General features: G+C 37.2%; 1 protein-coding gene across 1 annotated transcript; it reads left to right on the top strand.

The window, feature by feature from the left end:
* The first annotated feature begins 2,568 nt into the window (after window positions 1-2,568).
* On the top strand, window positions 2,569-13,558 carry LOC140861388 (uncharacterized). The gene is made up of 8 exons (XM_073264408.1): window positions 2,569-2,590; window positions 2,648-2,890; window positions 3,827-4,001; window positions 4,359-4,428; window positions 5,026-5,188; window positions 5,813-6,038; window positions 13,218-13,329; window positions 13,403-13,558. The coding sequence occupies exons 1-8, from the start codon at window positions 2,569-2,571 to the stop codon at window positions 13,556-13,558; spliced, it is 1,167 nt and encodes a 388-aa protein (XP_073120509.1).
* The last annotated feature ends 3,248 nt before the right edge of the window (window positions 13,559-16,806 follow it).

The raw sequence follows: 16,806 nt of genomic DNA, 5'->3' as shown, positions 1-16,806 counted from the left end.
TGTGACTACTACTCCGATGGAGACATTGTTAAAGAGATTTCAGTCCTTTAAAACACTAACATTGAAGGGAACTGAGAATTCTATTGACTGCGAGAGTTGGCTAGAAGATATAGAGCAGTTGTTTGAATCTCTCGATTATTAAGACAATCGCCGAATCAGACTTGTTGTACACCAAATACATGACGTTGAAAAAGTTTGGTGGATAGCAGCGAAGAAATCATTGGAGAATCGAGGTACGATCGTTACCTGGCTTGTATTTAAAACTACTTTTTATCAACGATTATTCCCAGTTTCCTATAGAAAAGAAAAAGGAGCAGATTTTTCTAGTCTGCAACAAGGGCAGTTGAACATCGAAGAATATGTTGCCAAGTTCATTGGTCTGCTGAAATTCGCTCCCCATATAGCAGACAATGATGAAGCTCAAGCTGATCAGTTTATAAATGTCTTGAATCCGGATGTCTTCACGTTAGTGAATGCTGGACGACCAAATAACTTTGCTGATGCCCTTAATCGTGCAAAGCGAGCATAAGCTGGTATACTGAGACATTATTTGGCAGTCCGAGCGCAGCCCCAACTCGAAGGTTGGGTATTTGGCCGCGCTCGAGCGGCTAAAGTGCCGATCGAGCGCACCCTAATTTTTTTAAAAAAATTATTGATTTAGTTAGCTCTGATCCTTTGTTCATTAAATTTTTTTTGATATTAATTGCCCCAAGAATGAGATTAGAAACCCGAGGCCCCACAACAGGTGGTATCGATGCGAAGTTTGCTCTTGGACCAAGATAGGAGTGAGTGAGCGGGGTAGATCGAGTCTTTTCGATTGATTGATTTATTCTTAAATAATGTTTATAATTTTAAATGATTTACATATTTAAGAAGTACATGCTTACCTGGTTGTCTGAATTGATTGGAAGCCTGTATTGACTATGAATGAATCAGAACTCGATCTCTTGAGAATAGCATTTTTATGTATGCTAATCAGAGGAGGATTGAGACAGAATTGTGCCTATGATATATTGATGAATTGTGCACTAATCTGTTTGATTATCAGATATGACTCCTCGATAAGAACCAGTCACTAGACAGACAGTTGCAATTCCTCCGGCAGAACCAGCACCAGTACCACATACAGTGGCAGAACCTCCGAATGCTCAGGGTAGTACATCTGTTGATCCGATGGATGTGACTGCTACTCCGATGGAGACATTGTTAAAGAGATTTCAGTCCTTTAAAACACTAACATTGAAGGGAATTGAGAATTCTATTGACTGCGAGAGTTGGCTAGAAGATATAGAGCAGTTGTTTGAATCTCTCGATTATTAAGACAATCGTCGAATCAGACTTTTTGTACACCAAATACATGAAGTTGCAAAAGGTTGGTGGATAGCAGCAAAGAAATCATTGGAGAATCGAGGTACGATCGTTACCTGGCTTGTATTTAAAACTACTTTTTATGAACGATTATTCCCAGTTTCCTATAGAAAAGAAAAAGGAGCAGATTTTTCTAGTCTGCAACAAGGGCAGTTGAACATCGAAGAATATGTTGCCAAGTTCATTGGTCTGCTGAAATTCGCTCCCCATATAGCAGACAATGATGAAGCTCAAGCTGATTAGTTTATAAATGGCTTGAATCCGGATGTCTTCACGTTAGTGAATGCTGGACGACCAAATAACTTTGCTGATGCCCTTAATCATGCAAAGGGAGCAGAAGCTGGTATACTGAGACATTTTTTTGCAGCCCGAGCGCAGCCCCAACTCGAAGGTTGGGTATTTGGCCACGCTCGAGCGGCTAAAGTGCCGATCGAGCGCACACTAATTTTTTTAAAAAAATTATTGATTTAGTTAGCTCTGATCCTTTGTTCATTAAAATTTTTTTGATATTAATTGCCCCAAGAATGAGATTAGAAACCCGAGGCCCCACAACAGGTGGTATCAGAGCGAAGTTTGCTCTTGGACCAAGATAGGAGTGAGTGAGCGGGGTAGATCGAGTCTTTTCGATTGATTTAATTATTCTTAAATAATGTTTATAATTTTAAATCATTTACATATTTAAGAAGTACATGCTTACCTGGTTTTCTGAATTGATTGGAAGCCTGTATTGATTGAGAATGAATCAGAACTCGATCTCTTGAGAATCAGCATTTTTATGTATGCTAATCAGAGGAGGATTGAGACTGAATTTTGCCTATGATATATTGATGAATTGTGCACTAATCTGTTTGATTATCAGATATGACTCCTCGACAAGAACCAGTCACTAGACAGACAGTTGCAATTCCTCCGGCAGAACCAGCACCAGTACCACATACAGTGGCAGAACCTCCGAATGCTCAGGGTAGTACATCTGTTGATCCGATGGATGTGACTGCTACTCTGATGGAGACATTGTTAAAGAGATTTCAGTCCTTTAAACCACTAACATTGAAGGGAACTGAGAATTCTATTGACTGCGAGAGTTGGCTAGAAGATATAGAGCAGTTGTTTGAATCTCTCGATTATTAAGACAATCGCCGAATCAGACTTGTTGTACACCAAATACATGACGTTGCAAAAGGTTGGTGGATAGCAGCAATGAAATCATTGGAGAATCAAGGTACGATCATTACCTGGCTTGTATTTAAAACTACTTTTTATCAACGATTATTCCCAGTTTCCTATAGAAAAGAAAAAGGAGCAGATTTTTCTAGTCTGCAACAAGGGCAGTTGAACATCAAAGAATATGTTGCCAAGTTCATTGGTCTGCTGAAATTCGCTCCCCATATAGCAGACAATGATGAAGCTCAAGCTGATCAGTTTATAAATGGCTTGAATCCGGATTTCTTCACGTTAGTGAATGCTGGACGACCAAATAACTTTGTTGATGCCCTTAATCATGCAAAGGGAGCAGAAGCTGGTATACTGAGACATTTTTTGGCAGCCCGAGCGCAGCCCCAACTCGAAGGTTGGGTATTTGGCCGCGCTCGAGCTGCTAAAGTGCCGATCGAGTGCACCCTAATTTTTTTAAAAAAATTATTGATTTAGTTAGCTATGATCCTTTGTTCATTAAAATTTTTTTGATATTAATTGCCCCAAGAATGAGATTAGAAACCCGAGGCCCCACAACAGGTGGTATCAGAGCGAAGTTTGCTCTTGGACCAAGATAGGAGTAAGTGAGCGGGGTAGATCGAGTCTTTTCGATTGATTTATTTATTCTTAAATAATGTTTATAATTTTAAATGATTTACATATTTAAGTAGTACATGCGTACCTGGTTGTCTGAATTGATTGGAAGCCTGTATTGACTGAGAATGAATCAGAACTAGATCTCTTGAGAATCAGCATTTTTATGTATGCTAAATAGAGGAGGATTGAGACAGAATTTTGCCTATGATATATTGATGAATTGTGCACTAATCTGTTTGATTATCAGATATGACTCCTTGAAAAGAACCAGTCACTAGACAGACAGTCGCAATTCCTCCGGCAGAACCAGCACCAGTACCACATATAGTGGCAGAACCTCCGAATGCTCGGGGTAGTACATCTATTGATCCGATGGATGTGACTGCTACTCCGATGGAGACATTGTTAAAGAGATTTCAGTCCTTTAAACCACTAACATTGAAGGGAACTGAGAATTCTATTGACTGCGAGAGTTGGCTAGAAGATATAGAGCAGTTGTTTGAATCTCTCGATTATTAAGACAATCGCCGAATCAGACTTGTTGTACACCAAATACATGACGTTGCAAAAGGTTGGTGGATAGCAGCAAAGAAATCATTGGAGAATCGAGGTACGATCGTTACCTGGCTTGTATTTAAAACTACTTTTTATCAACGATTATTCCTAGTTTCCTATAGAAAAGAAAAAGGAGCAGATTTTTCTAGTCTGCAACAAGGGCAGTTGAACATCGAAGAATATGTTGCCAAGTTCATTGGTCTGCTGAAATTCGCTCCCAATATAGCAGACAATGATGAAGGTCAAGCTGATCAGTTTAAAAATGGCTTGAATCCGGATGTCTTCACGTTAGTGAATGCTGGATGACCAAATAACTTTGCTGATGCCCTTAATCATGCAAAGGGAGCAGAAGCTGGTATACTGAGACAGAGAGGAGCACAGTTTGTACCACTGCCAGCTAGACCATCTCAAGATCAGCCACAGATTCCACCACCCCCACCTAGATTTGAAGGAAGAACTGGTAGCAGCAGAAAATATTTCTTCACAGCTAAAGGGAAGCAGTTTATGAAAATATGTAGTAGTTCCTCTAGCTCTAGTGGACAAAGAAAGTTTAAGTCTGGATAGAGTTCAGGTTCCTCTGGAGTATACTGCAACAAATGTGGAGGTCGTCATGCCAACGACCAATGTAGAGGTGTATTTGGCAGTTGTCATATTTGTAACCAAACGGGACATTTGCAAGAATCGGCCCACAACATGGTTCAGGAAGTTCACAAGGTGCTGGATCATCTAGATCACTGACTCAGCCAGAGAGACAAGAATCTTCTGTTCATTCTTTCCAACCACAGCCACCATCACAGAGTAGACAAGGAGGAAGTTAGACAGTGAGTCAACCTCCTAGGCAACAAGCTCGAGTCTTTGACTTGACTGAGGAGCAGGCTCAAGCAACACCTGATGCGGTAATAACAGGTACTTGTTCTCTTTGTGGTTATACTGCCTATGTGCTAGTCGATACATGTGCATCACACACGTTTATTTCTGAACAATTTTCTATATCACATGATTTTCCTATTGAGCCATTAGCTATTGTAGTCTCTATCTCTTCACCTTTGGGGAAAGGTATTGTATCTTTGAAATCTGTCAGGAATTGCATACTATAGTATGAAGGCAATGTGATTGAGATAGACTGTATTGTGCTTGGTTTGTCAGATTTTGATTATATTATTGGCATACAAGTACATGGCTACAATTGATTGCTTTTAGAAGGTTGTGAGATTCAGACCATAGATGGCTGATGAATGGAAGTTTTATGGTAAGAGTTCATGAGCTAGAATCCCTTTGATATCTGTTCTATCTATGACTCATTTATTGCAGAAAGGAGCAGAGGAATTTCTTATATATTCTATAGATGTGTTGAAAACTAGCCCGAAAATGGAATATTTTCCAGTAGTTAGTGAGTTTGCTGATGTCTTTCCTGATGAGATTCCGGGATTTGCTGCAGCTCGAGAGGTAGACTTCAGCATTGAACTGATTCCAGGTACCCAACCGATATCAAAATCTCATTACAAAATGGCACCGATTGAATTGAAAGAATTGAAGGATCAATTTGAAGATCTTCTGGATAAAGGGTACATTAGACCGAGTGTTTCTCCTTGGGGCGCTCTGGTTCTGTTTGTATGAAAGAAGGATGGATCGATGAGACTTTGCATCAACTATCGGCAACTGAACAAGACAACGGTAAAGAATCGATATACTTTGCTTAGAATGGATGATTTGTTTGATCAGTTGCAGGGTTCTTCAGTTTATTCCAAGATCGATCTGAGGTCTGGTTATCATCAGTTGAGAGTGCGAGATGAGGATATCTCAAAGACTTCTTTCAAAACGAGGTATGGTCACTATGAATTCATTGTTATGCCATTTGGATTGACCAATGCTCCCGCAGTTTTTAAGGGACTGATGAATAGAATATTTCATAGATATCTTGATGACTTTGTTATTATTTTCATTGATGATATTTTGATTTGTTCAAAGAATATGTGTGATCATGCTGAACATCTAAGAATTGTATTAAAGACTTTGAGAACAGAAAAATTGTATGTCAAGTTATCGAAATGTGAATTTTGGTTGCACAAAGTTGTGTTTCTTGGGCATATCATTTCAGGTGATGGTATTTCAGTCGATCAGAGCAAGGTTGAAGCAGTGATAAGTTGGCCTAGACATACATCTGTACCAGAAATATGGAGTTTTATGGGCTTAGCAGGTTATTATCAAAGATTTATCAAAGGTTTATCTTGTATTGCGAATCCTATTACCCAGTTGACACAGAAGAATGCACCGTATATTTGGACTGAATCTTGTGAAGCTAGTTTCATTGAGTTGAAGAAGAGGTTGATGAGTGCACCAGTCTTGACGATTCCTTCAGGTACTGTTTATTTCACTGTTTATTGTGATGCTTCTCACAGGGGACTAGGATGTGTGCTTATGCAGCGAGATCATGTTTTTTCTTACGCCTCGATACAACTGAAGCCACTTGAAACTAGATACCCAATTCATGATCTTGAATTGGCAGCAATTGCATTTGCATTGAAGATTTGCCGACACTATCTTTACGGTAAGAAGTTTGAAATTTATTCTGACCATAAAAGCTTGAAATATCTGTTTTCGCAGTCTGAACTGAACATGAAAAAAAGATGGCTTGATTTGTTGAAAGACTTTGATTGCGAGATCAAATACTATCTGGGGAAATCCAATGCAGCGGCTGATGCATTGAGTCGAAATATATGTTTTCCATCTTTATCTACTATCGGTATTTCTCATTTGATAGATGATTGTTGTACTGCTGGATTAGTATTTGAAACAGATGTGAAGCATATCCGTGTTTGTGCTATTCAAGCTAAGCCTGAATTGTTGATTAGAATCAAAGAAGCGCAGAAATCAGATTTGAGTATTCAGAAATTGATTGAATTAAAAAGAGGGCCGAGGACTAATTTGAAAATTGTGAAGAATTCGAGAGCCAAATTGCAATTTCTTGATTCTAGTGGAGGACACATGGCATTTGAAATATTTAAACGTGTATGTCTATCATTCTTATTAGATTTAGCAGCCAAGAATCGAGATTTCATCTTGTTCATCTAAATTTGGCCTTAAAACCTTGATTTCTCATAATCCGTCCATCCGATTTTTGATCCGAGCCTAGTTTCGTGATCCTTGCAAGAAGAGCTTTGATTTGGTGTAAGTATTCTGATGTTTCAACATGTTTTGAGATTTTGTATGCGAATAAATCAGATTATGATCATGTATTTGCGTTCTTGAGGTTGTATGTATTTGATATTCGAAACCGGATTGAAAAAGTATGCCGTATGAATTCTTATGATTTTTCCAGCTTTATTTCAAACCCTTGCAACTCTGATATGCTGAGATTTTGATGTATTATTGCTGATATATGATGGTTTCGAAGTGTGTTTGATTGTTAGAATTGTTGGAAATGAGTTTGGGTTGCCGGTTTTCAGTCGTTACGCCGCCGGTACAAGAATTTGATAGCGTTTGAATCCTTATTATTGAGCTGTGTATGAAGTGAGTTGTTGCTGATATTTGTAGCTTGAATATAATTCATTTTCAGACTTGTATTGAAGAGATCGACTCGAGGAATCCAATATTTGAATCGGCTATGAAGTGAAGAAGGTTTGAAGTTAGTTTGATTGGATTAAGTGCTATGATCTTGAGCAGAATTTGATATGTGTTCTTGTTGTAGATTGTTCAGATTTGGAACGCTTCAAGAACAAGAAAAGGGAAGGTATAAAATTATATTGATCGATAAGGGAATTTGATACTCGAGATCGATGATTTCTTGAGTATTCCCGAAGAAAATCACATACTTGTTATTTATACATTCTTGTTTTAGAATTAGAATTGTTGATCCATCACAGGTAGTGGATCTTTGATTATATTGATTATCTTTGACGTCGTATCGGATATGAACTATCGAAAATGGATCCATCCAAGGTTCAGATAAGAATCTTGAGGCCTGGAGCTGCTTTAAATCTCTATCCTAGATTTTATCCGAATCTTCAGGCTTGGAGCGGCTTTAAATATCAAAACCAAGATTTTATACGAATCTTGAGTCCTGGAGTGGCTTTAAATCTAAATTAACGAAGTTTGTTTACGAATTATGCAATTTATTCTTTATCTCTTGAAGTTGATATATGTTGATATTTCTTGTATATGTCTTTTATACTGAGAATAATATTCTCACCAGATGTTTCCGACTGTTGTCTTGTTTTGTATGTATGCATGGAAACAGATGGGGCAGGAGCTGGCCAAAGTCGACGCGGGTAACTCATGAGAGAGGATTATACGTGGACTCGGGTTGTTGTAGCTGAAATAATGTACTTTAGTCCTGTCAAGCATGTTAGAAAATACTTGAGTTGTTGTGTTGAAGAACATGTTGGAAACATTGTTTAGTTTAGGGCTTTTGTTGGATTTTAAGCTTCTAGTTTGATGTATGAATGATTGTAAACTTGATTAGAACTTGATATATATATGTATGTGCATGTTTTAGAGTTAAAGGAACAGGTTTTGGAAGGGATCAAAGGGTCAAGGAAGAGCTGCAGAAAAATGGTATGAACCTGCTCAGGGCAGGCCCGAGCTGCATTTTTTGGCAGCCCGAGCGCAGCCCCAACCCGAAGGTTGCTTATTTGGCCATGCTCGAGAGGCTAAAAAGTGCCGCTCGAGCTCACCATAATTTTAAAAAAAAATTCTTGATTTAGTTAGCTCTGATCCTTTTTTCATTAATCATGTTTATACATTAATTGCCCTAAGAATGAGATAAGCAACCCGAGGCCTCACAACTAGCAAGAATACTAGGTCAATTGTTATATACTAGTTTTGAGTCTGGATCGTCCTATAAAGACCGATAGATGATTACCAAGATGTAATTATTTTACTTAATCTAAATAAAATAATAAAAGGAGATTTGATTTATTTAATTTAGATTGAATGAGTATGTAAAATGACAATAAACAGTTGGAAAATTATCTTGCAACTAGGGCTTAAAGAATAATTCAATTCAAACAAAGCGACCAAGACACACGAAGATACCGAACTAATTCATTCATACACGTGACACATGCTAAGAATCATGTTTATTCCTATTACAGTGAATTTTACTATTCCATTTAATAATCTATTTCTATATTTTCTAAACCTATTTGATTTGGACGGATTAATTATTTCTAATTAATTTTAATTGAACTCAAATGCATTAAATATTTATGAAAATTCAGTTTTTCACCTGAAACCGCACAATAAAATCGAATACTATTTCTAATCGATTTAACCTTGTGTTAATTGATAAAGTGCAGCAAAAATCAATTCTTAATCTTTCGACTTAGAATCAATCAACAGATCATGCAAATAATTGAGGAAATCATTCACAAGAACAATACGAAAATCCATCAATTAATAATTGAAATTAATCAAAATATCCTAAACATGAAATCACGTGTCAAGCAAAAATCTGTATCGGCCCAATATCGAGGCCTTAGTCAAAGAAAATTTACTCCATAAACATAAACATCACTAGAGCAATTGTTTTTATCATTAAGAGAATAATTAAAAAGTGAAAGATGAATGAAATCTCAGCGTTCTTCAATGGTGTTCTTCCTTCTTTCCCTCGACGCCAGACGTGTTCTTTAAATCTCGATTCCCCTACAAATCTACGTAAAAATCTCTTTTTAAATCGTCTAGAATCCTTGCTCCTTGTCTTTCCTTTTTAAAATCTGCCAGAAGATAACTTTCCTTATCTCGAGCGTGCTCGAACGGATAGAAATGCATGCTCGAGAACGAGGTTCTCTGTTTCGCTCCTTTGTAGTTCCCCCAGGCGCGCTGGGGCAGATCGATTTGCCCGCTGGAGCACGCCTGGGTCTGTTAGACTCATAAATTTTTAATCTGGTGTGCTCGAGCAAGCAAAATTAATGGCTCGAGCGCAAAACTCTCTGTTTTGGGCTTGAATAATTCCCCACACGCGCTCGAGCGAATAGAAATGCATGCTCGAGCGCGAAGTTTACTGCCTAAATTCCGTGAATTCTCCTTCACACCTAAAAGTTAACCAGGAATGATGAGGAGTAGACCGAATGCATGAATAACAACAAAATCAAACAAGAACGATCCTAATTGTAACGACCCTAACTCTCTAATTATAAATAAATATGCGGAATTTTTTTTTTTATTATTACTTACTAAATAAAATATGCACATATATGCCCATACATACATGCGCAGAATAAAAAGATTTAAAATAAATAAATAAATAAATAACTTAAATAAAATTGCATTCTTTAAATAAAATAAATATCTGAGTCAAACATTTAATTAAAAATACTGCAATAGAAAAATGATGTAAAATTTACATGCACAGAAAATATTCAAAACCACAACCACTGAAAAATAATTAAAAAGTGTAACGTGCTGACATAACTAAAACATGCAATATGACTCAGACATCTATCACGGTCACGGGGTCACTGCATGTCCGCTCATATGTCCTCGCCGCCGGTAGGAGCTACATCCTCCTCTACGAACTCACCTGCACCATACTAGTGTAGTGAGCCTAGAGGCCCAACATGCTAACATAACAAGGGTTTAAAATAATTTAAAACAATTAAATATTAATACATAACATATACATGAATGAGCATGCTTAAAAATATCATGGCATAAACATAACTTAAATTAACTTAAATAACATACTACATACATATTGTTGAGCAGTTAAATTTCTAACATCGCATGGTTGTATCCGTAGTGTAACCTTAAATCATACATTAAATACTGATCAGCGTGAAAACCAACGTACGTGGCGGTGACGAATCACCTCTTAAATTGGCAGTAAACTGCCCTTCAATAGTTCACATATGGGGACGAATCCCCCTTAAATTGTCACACTACTTCAACTTCCAACATAAAATATTTTATTATTGCTCAACCTTAAACATTTAATTATGCATAAAATTATTTCATGAATGCATGTACTTAAATAAAATGTGTGTCCTTCATATATATTTAATTTAATTTCTTACTAACATATAAATATTAAAATAACTTCAATGCATAAAAATAATTAAATATATAATCAGGACACATGCAAATTTCTCATGGATTGTACTGGACTGCTGGCCCTAACACTCAAGCCCAATTTCTTAAATCTGGCCCAATAACATACTTACGCCCAATAACATTGTTCTAAGCCCAATTAAAATAATTTAAAGCCCATAAAACATTCTAGGCCCAATAACAACTTAAACTGGCCCAATGGGCCCAAAAGCCCAAAGACTGGCCCAAAAACTTTCATGGGCTCAAAAGCCCATAAAATTAATGGACTAACTTAATTAAAATTTTAAAAGCCCAAATAAAATTATTTGGGAGTCCAAATAATTTTTATTTCTAATTAATTGGCCCAAAAACCAATTAATTCATAAAATACTTTAAAAAAATAACAAGACTCGAGGCCGGCCCACCGAACCCGGACCCGGACCAACTTAACCCGACCCACTACTCCACTGACCCGACCCGAGACCACAGACCCGACCCGGAACCAAACCCTAACCCTAAACCCGACGCCCCCCCCTTACCCTGCAGCCCACGGCCGCCGCGAGCAGCAGCCCTTTAGGGGCTGCTGCCGCCTCGCTCTGGCCGCCCCTGGCCGGAGCGCTGCCACCCAGACGTAGCCCACGTCTGGGCGGATTGAACCTAGCCCAGCCCTGGTCCCCATGCACCCTAGCCAAGGAACCCGAAGCCCCTTAATCCAAAACCCTAGTCTGCGTCTACCATGGAGCCGATCACCTCTTGGCTTGATTCTAGGCTCGTTTGGCTCGAGCCCCTCGAGCCACTTGAGCCTAGACCCACCTTAGACATCCTATCAACCATGACCAGCAGCTAGAACGATCCATGCCAAGGAAAATCGTGAGAATGATCAAGCAAAATGCCTAGACAAGTCTCAAACCTCAAAACCGAAATATTTTCCTTGAAAACTTGAAGATTCGATGCACAAACAATACACACGCAATAATAACTGATAGGTATGAAAAATAGGGAAGAAAATCATGTCTTGCACCGAAGTTTGAAGAGAAAAACGAGCGTGGGACGATTCTGAGACGACGGGACGACGACGACTTGCTTTGGACCTTCAAAAAACGTGGCTATGGAACTACCTTGGAGATGTCTGGCCGAAGGAGATGATGAAGATGGTGGGGTGAGGCGGCTGATGGCTTTTGGTCGATGGGTTTGGGGTAGATTAGGTTAGAGTTTTTAATTTAATTAAAATAGGTTTTTAGGAAATAGATATATTAATAAGGATTTTAATATATAAAATACGTAACTAAAAAAAATCTAATTAATAAAAGAAATCTGATAAATATCTTAGACATATTAAAATCTCGAAATATCAATTTAATGGAATTTTAAAAATACTAAAAAGTCAATATTTTGGCTTATTTTGAATAAAATGGACTCCTAAAATTATATAAAATTAAATACTAAAAATTTTGAGATAATAAAACTCAAAATAATATTTTTGGGCTCTAAAAAGGCTCATGAAATTAATTGGCTAGAAAGTTGTCATCTCGTCCGTCCACGGTCCCGTCTACGCGATAAAATAATTAAAATACTAATAATCATAAAAATCACTAATTATGGGTTAAATGCTTAATAAATAAATTAAATCATGCACAAATAATTCACATAATTATTTAACCCATAAATCTAAAATTTAAATAATTAAATACCCTAATTATGCATGCGGATTTACGTATTTAAAATACCGGGTGTTACACTAATGACGTAGAAAACTGTGCAAAATGGACTCACCAAAATCACAAAAATAATAAATAGAAACGACACTTATCAATTGACATTGTCAGCCAAGAAAGAAAGTATGGTTCAGTTAACAAATCAACTGAACTAATTTTTTAAGCAGAAAAGTTTGAGGTTTATATTCATCACCTCTACACACATTACCAATCTAACATATCTTAAATATTAAATTAAATAATTATATAAATCGTACCACAAAAAACTATTAGAAAAACATTTTAAAAATTTTAAAGATTAATTTCCCTTAATATAATTGCTTGAATTAAAATAGACATTTAATTTTAATATTTTTTCTTATGTGTGTCATATAGATATAGACGACAGTGTTTAAAACCCTAGGGCTAGGGTATAACATGCGCAGTGCGCTCTCTTTTGCCAAACAGAGCTTCCTCTCAGACGTGGCATATATAATTATGATCAATAATATAAATACAAATCAAATGTGTGGCTTTGTCATGAAAACCTTTTTTAAAACCCTAATCTTTATACTAGCCGAACATGGTTGGTTGCTTGAACAATCCTACAGCTGAAGAGGCACAAGTAGTAGAGCAGACCAAATACTTCAAGATTCAATCTTTGTCGTCAGATTTCAAAAAATCACCCTCACCAAAAGACCCACTCGATATCTGTTTTCCAGATCTCGAGGATATTCCTACGTCCTTTTCTGATTCTTTTCTTGATTTTAACTCAATTAACAGCTGGTTTGTTGAGGGACAACCTAAGCTTGACAGCGTGCACAAAATGGCTGATTCGGGAGAACAACAAGTTGATAAAAGTGAATATAGGGCTGTCATGGAGGAACCTTCTCCAGTAGTTACCTGGCCAAGGAACTGTTTTAATTCTTTTTTGCTTATCGGTGGTTTGGTCTCTAAAATTGCTGTAGACTTATTCTGGTCCACTTCTACCCATATTTGTGTACCAAGAAACCCAAGAAGTTTCCTGCCTTAACCCCGAAATCACACTTCAATGGATTCAATTTGAGATCATGGTTTCTCATTCGTTCAAAAGTTTTCTTCAAATGATCCACATGATCGTCTGACTTCTTGGATTTTACCATGATATCATCAATGTACACTTCAATAAAGTGATTATTAATCATGTCAGAAATATGGCATTCATCGCACGTTGGTATGCGGCACCTGCATGTTTTAGACCTAATGGCATCACAAGTCATTTCAAAGTGCCAATAGCTCCTGGACATCTGAAGGCAGTCTTTGTTGTGTCCCTTTCAACGATCTTTATTTGGTTGTACCCAGAGTAACCATCCATGAACGAGAGTAGTTCTTTGTTATGAAGGTGATCGGTTAACTCGTGCCCGGAAACGCAGCGGAAATATTAAAATTTTTAACAAAAGAGATCCGAGTACTTGTGTAGCATTCAAAATCAAACAACCATAGGGTGTTTAGAAATTTTACCTATCAATCTCAAAGATTGATTTATGGCTCCAACCAAGTTGATAAACAACTAGGCTCTTGAAGTGGTAGAAACTATCTACAAGCTTCCAAGAGCACACCTTGCTCAAAATGGATTCAACACTTCAATCCTTCGAATTAGGTCCACGACTAGACGATCTAGATCCGCTCTAAATATGTACTAGAATATTTAGAGTATTTTGCATTGAGATTTTCTTTTTCTTCTTCCACAAAAATTGAAAGAAAAACTTGGAGAATTATTCTTCAAGAGTTCGGCCAATATATCAATTGGAATGGATTGTGTGTGTATATATTATTTAAAATAATATATTAAAGATGAGGGATTAAATGAGTACAATTAAATCATGCATGTAAAAGTCCAAAGCATGCATGGAAAATTGCACTCAAAGCTTTAACCCTTCACATTCCATACACACATATATATATATATCATATATAAATATATATATATATTCAAATGGATTTTGAACTTATTTTAATTAATTATTAAACCTAAACCCATTTAAGTTTAATCAATTAATTAAATTCAACATGAACTCATTCAAGTCCACTAGTATCAATAATTATACAACACTAGATTAATTTAAGCTCTACTAGACTCAATAGTGTTTAATTAATTCAACACTTTAATTAATTTAATTATTTGTACATTAAAATGTCTACTAGTGTTAAATTAATTCAACACTTGAATTAATTACCTAAGTTCAAAATAATAGTTTAGAAAATCACCATTTTCATAAACTAATTATTTTAAGTCAACTTTTAATCTTGGAACACATTCACAAATTAAAAGTTACTAATTCCATTTATTCTCCAATTTAGAAGTCAAACTTCTAATTTATTTTACTTATAAACTCCTTTATAAGTAGTTCAACACATTGAACTTATTTTAATCTCAACGGAAACTAGAAAGCTAGTACTTGTGTGACCCTCAATGGTTCATTGATACAACTAGCAGTGGGTTCACATCTCCATGTGATTCGGGATCAGCAAGTCCCTTATAAGAGCATACCCTATATAACTCCATTCTTATTGATCAACTCCTTGATAATAAGAACGTCAGAAAACTCAAGTCTGATAGTACCCAACCAGTCATGTGAAACGTCTAGCAGCATTGCTTACATGACTCCCTAGGTATCAAATGATAGTACCTGCAAGAACCAATCAATTATGGTTAGCGTACAGTACGGTCCCTTCAACTCATATATCCCGACCGATTCGACAACCATTGGTTTATCGAGAGTTGTCATTGAATCGATAACTATGTGTCATGTCGTAGTTGCATCGAAGGTGTAATTCAAGAAACCCATTTCTTAATTACCACCTACTCTGATCAGAGATTTCAAGCTACGTATGCATGAGATTACATAGGATATCCATACCCGTAGGTAAGCGGTGAATCCCCGACTACAATGCATTGACTCCTATATGTTTCATCACAATACCCAAAATTGCCACCTGATGACCCCAGATGAGTCGGTAAACAAGTCAAAGTGAAGCACTAGCATATAGAGTCTCCATGTTGTCCCGGGTCATAAGGACTAATGGTGTACAACCATAAACTAGGACTTTTCCACTCGATAAGTGAGAACCACTTGGAAAATCCTTTAGGGAGGGTTCTTCAGTGCACTCTACAAGGAGCACCTATTTGCATGCTTGGACATCTCCATGTCCCCTACCAATAAAACATGGTACTCACATCGCAAATACTAGTCTCAAGCTCGAGCGGCCTTTATCCTTCTTTATGGCGGCTGAATTGACTAGGAACAGTTTAGAATATACAATATTCCAAATATGAGTTTCATGATAGTCATCACATGACCATCTCATATTCTTTCTACTATTTGTATATTCAAGGGCATTATCTATGCAACTAGCATGGGTATAAAGATAAAGATGTGCAAAATTAAATAATGTCAAATATTATTAAAATAAAGATTGTCATACAAGAGTTCTCTCAAGGATCATCGGCCAACACATTGGCACGACGGGCACCTACTCTAACAATCTCCCACTTGCACTAGAGCCAACTACCCATATTTTTCAAACCCATTGATTCGCGATACTTTTCGAACAATGGTTCTTGTAAAGGCTTAGTTAGTTTATCAGCAACATTATCTGCGGAGGCGACTCTGTCTAACAAGACATCTTCTCGTTCCACAATTTCCCGGATGATGTGGTATTTTTTCAGTACATGTTTGGATTTCTGATGAGACCTTGGTTCTTTTGCCTGAGCAGCGGCACCAGTGTTGTCGCAGTACACCGGGACTGGATCAACTCCATTAGGAATAACGCCCAACTCTTGGACGAAATTTCTAATCCAAGCAGCTTCCTTTGCAGCATATGATGCAGCAATATATTCTGCCTCAGTGGTTGAATCCGCAGTGCTGTTTTGCTTGGAACTCTTTCAACAAACAGTAGCACCATTGAGCATGAATATAAAACCGGAAGTTGACTTCGAATCATCAACATCGCTTTGGAAGCTAGAGTCGGTATAGCCTTCCAACTTTAGTTCTCCACCCCCATAAACCAAGAACATATTCTTAGTCCTTCTCAAATACTTGAGAATGTCTTTCACAGCTTTCCAGTGTGGAAGACCAGGGTTCGATTGATATCTACTTGTAACACTAAGTGCAAAGGCCACGTCAGGACGTGTAGATATCATTGCATACATGATACTACCAATTGCAGATGCATATGGAATGCGTGTCATTGCCTCTATCTCTGCATCATTCTTGGGAGACATGGACTTGGATAGAGACACGCCATGACACATTGGTAGATGTCCTCTCTTAGACTCATCCATCGAGAACCTCTTCACTCAAGTCCTTCATCGAGAACTTACTCGATAACC

This window comes from Henckelia pumila, chromosome 4 (assembly GCF_033568475.1).
Source record: "Henckelia pumila isolate YLH828 chromosome 4, ASM3356847v2, whole genome shotgun sequence".
NCBI lineage: Eukaryota > Viridiplantae > Streptophyta > Magnoliopsida > Lamiales > Gesneriaceae > Henckelia > Henckelia pumila.
The sequence above is the reverse complement of the archived record's forward strand: the minus strand, read 5'-3'. Positions and strand labels throughout refer to the sequence as shown.

Excerpts from the sequence above, each read along its gene's own strand:
- LOC140861388 (XM_073264408.1), top strand. The coding sequence starts at position 2,569 with ATGAAATCATTGGAGAATCAAG. Across the intron at positions 2,891-3,826 it reads TGCAAAGGGAGCAGAAGCTG|TTTCCTATAGAAAAGAAAAA; the intron begins GTATACTGAGAC and ends GATTATTCCTAG. Across the intron at positions 13,330-13,402 it reads TCATGGAGGAACCTTCTCCA|ACTTATTCTGGTCCACTTCT; the intron begins GTAGTTACCTGG and ends AAATTGCTGTAG.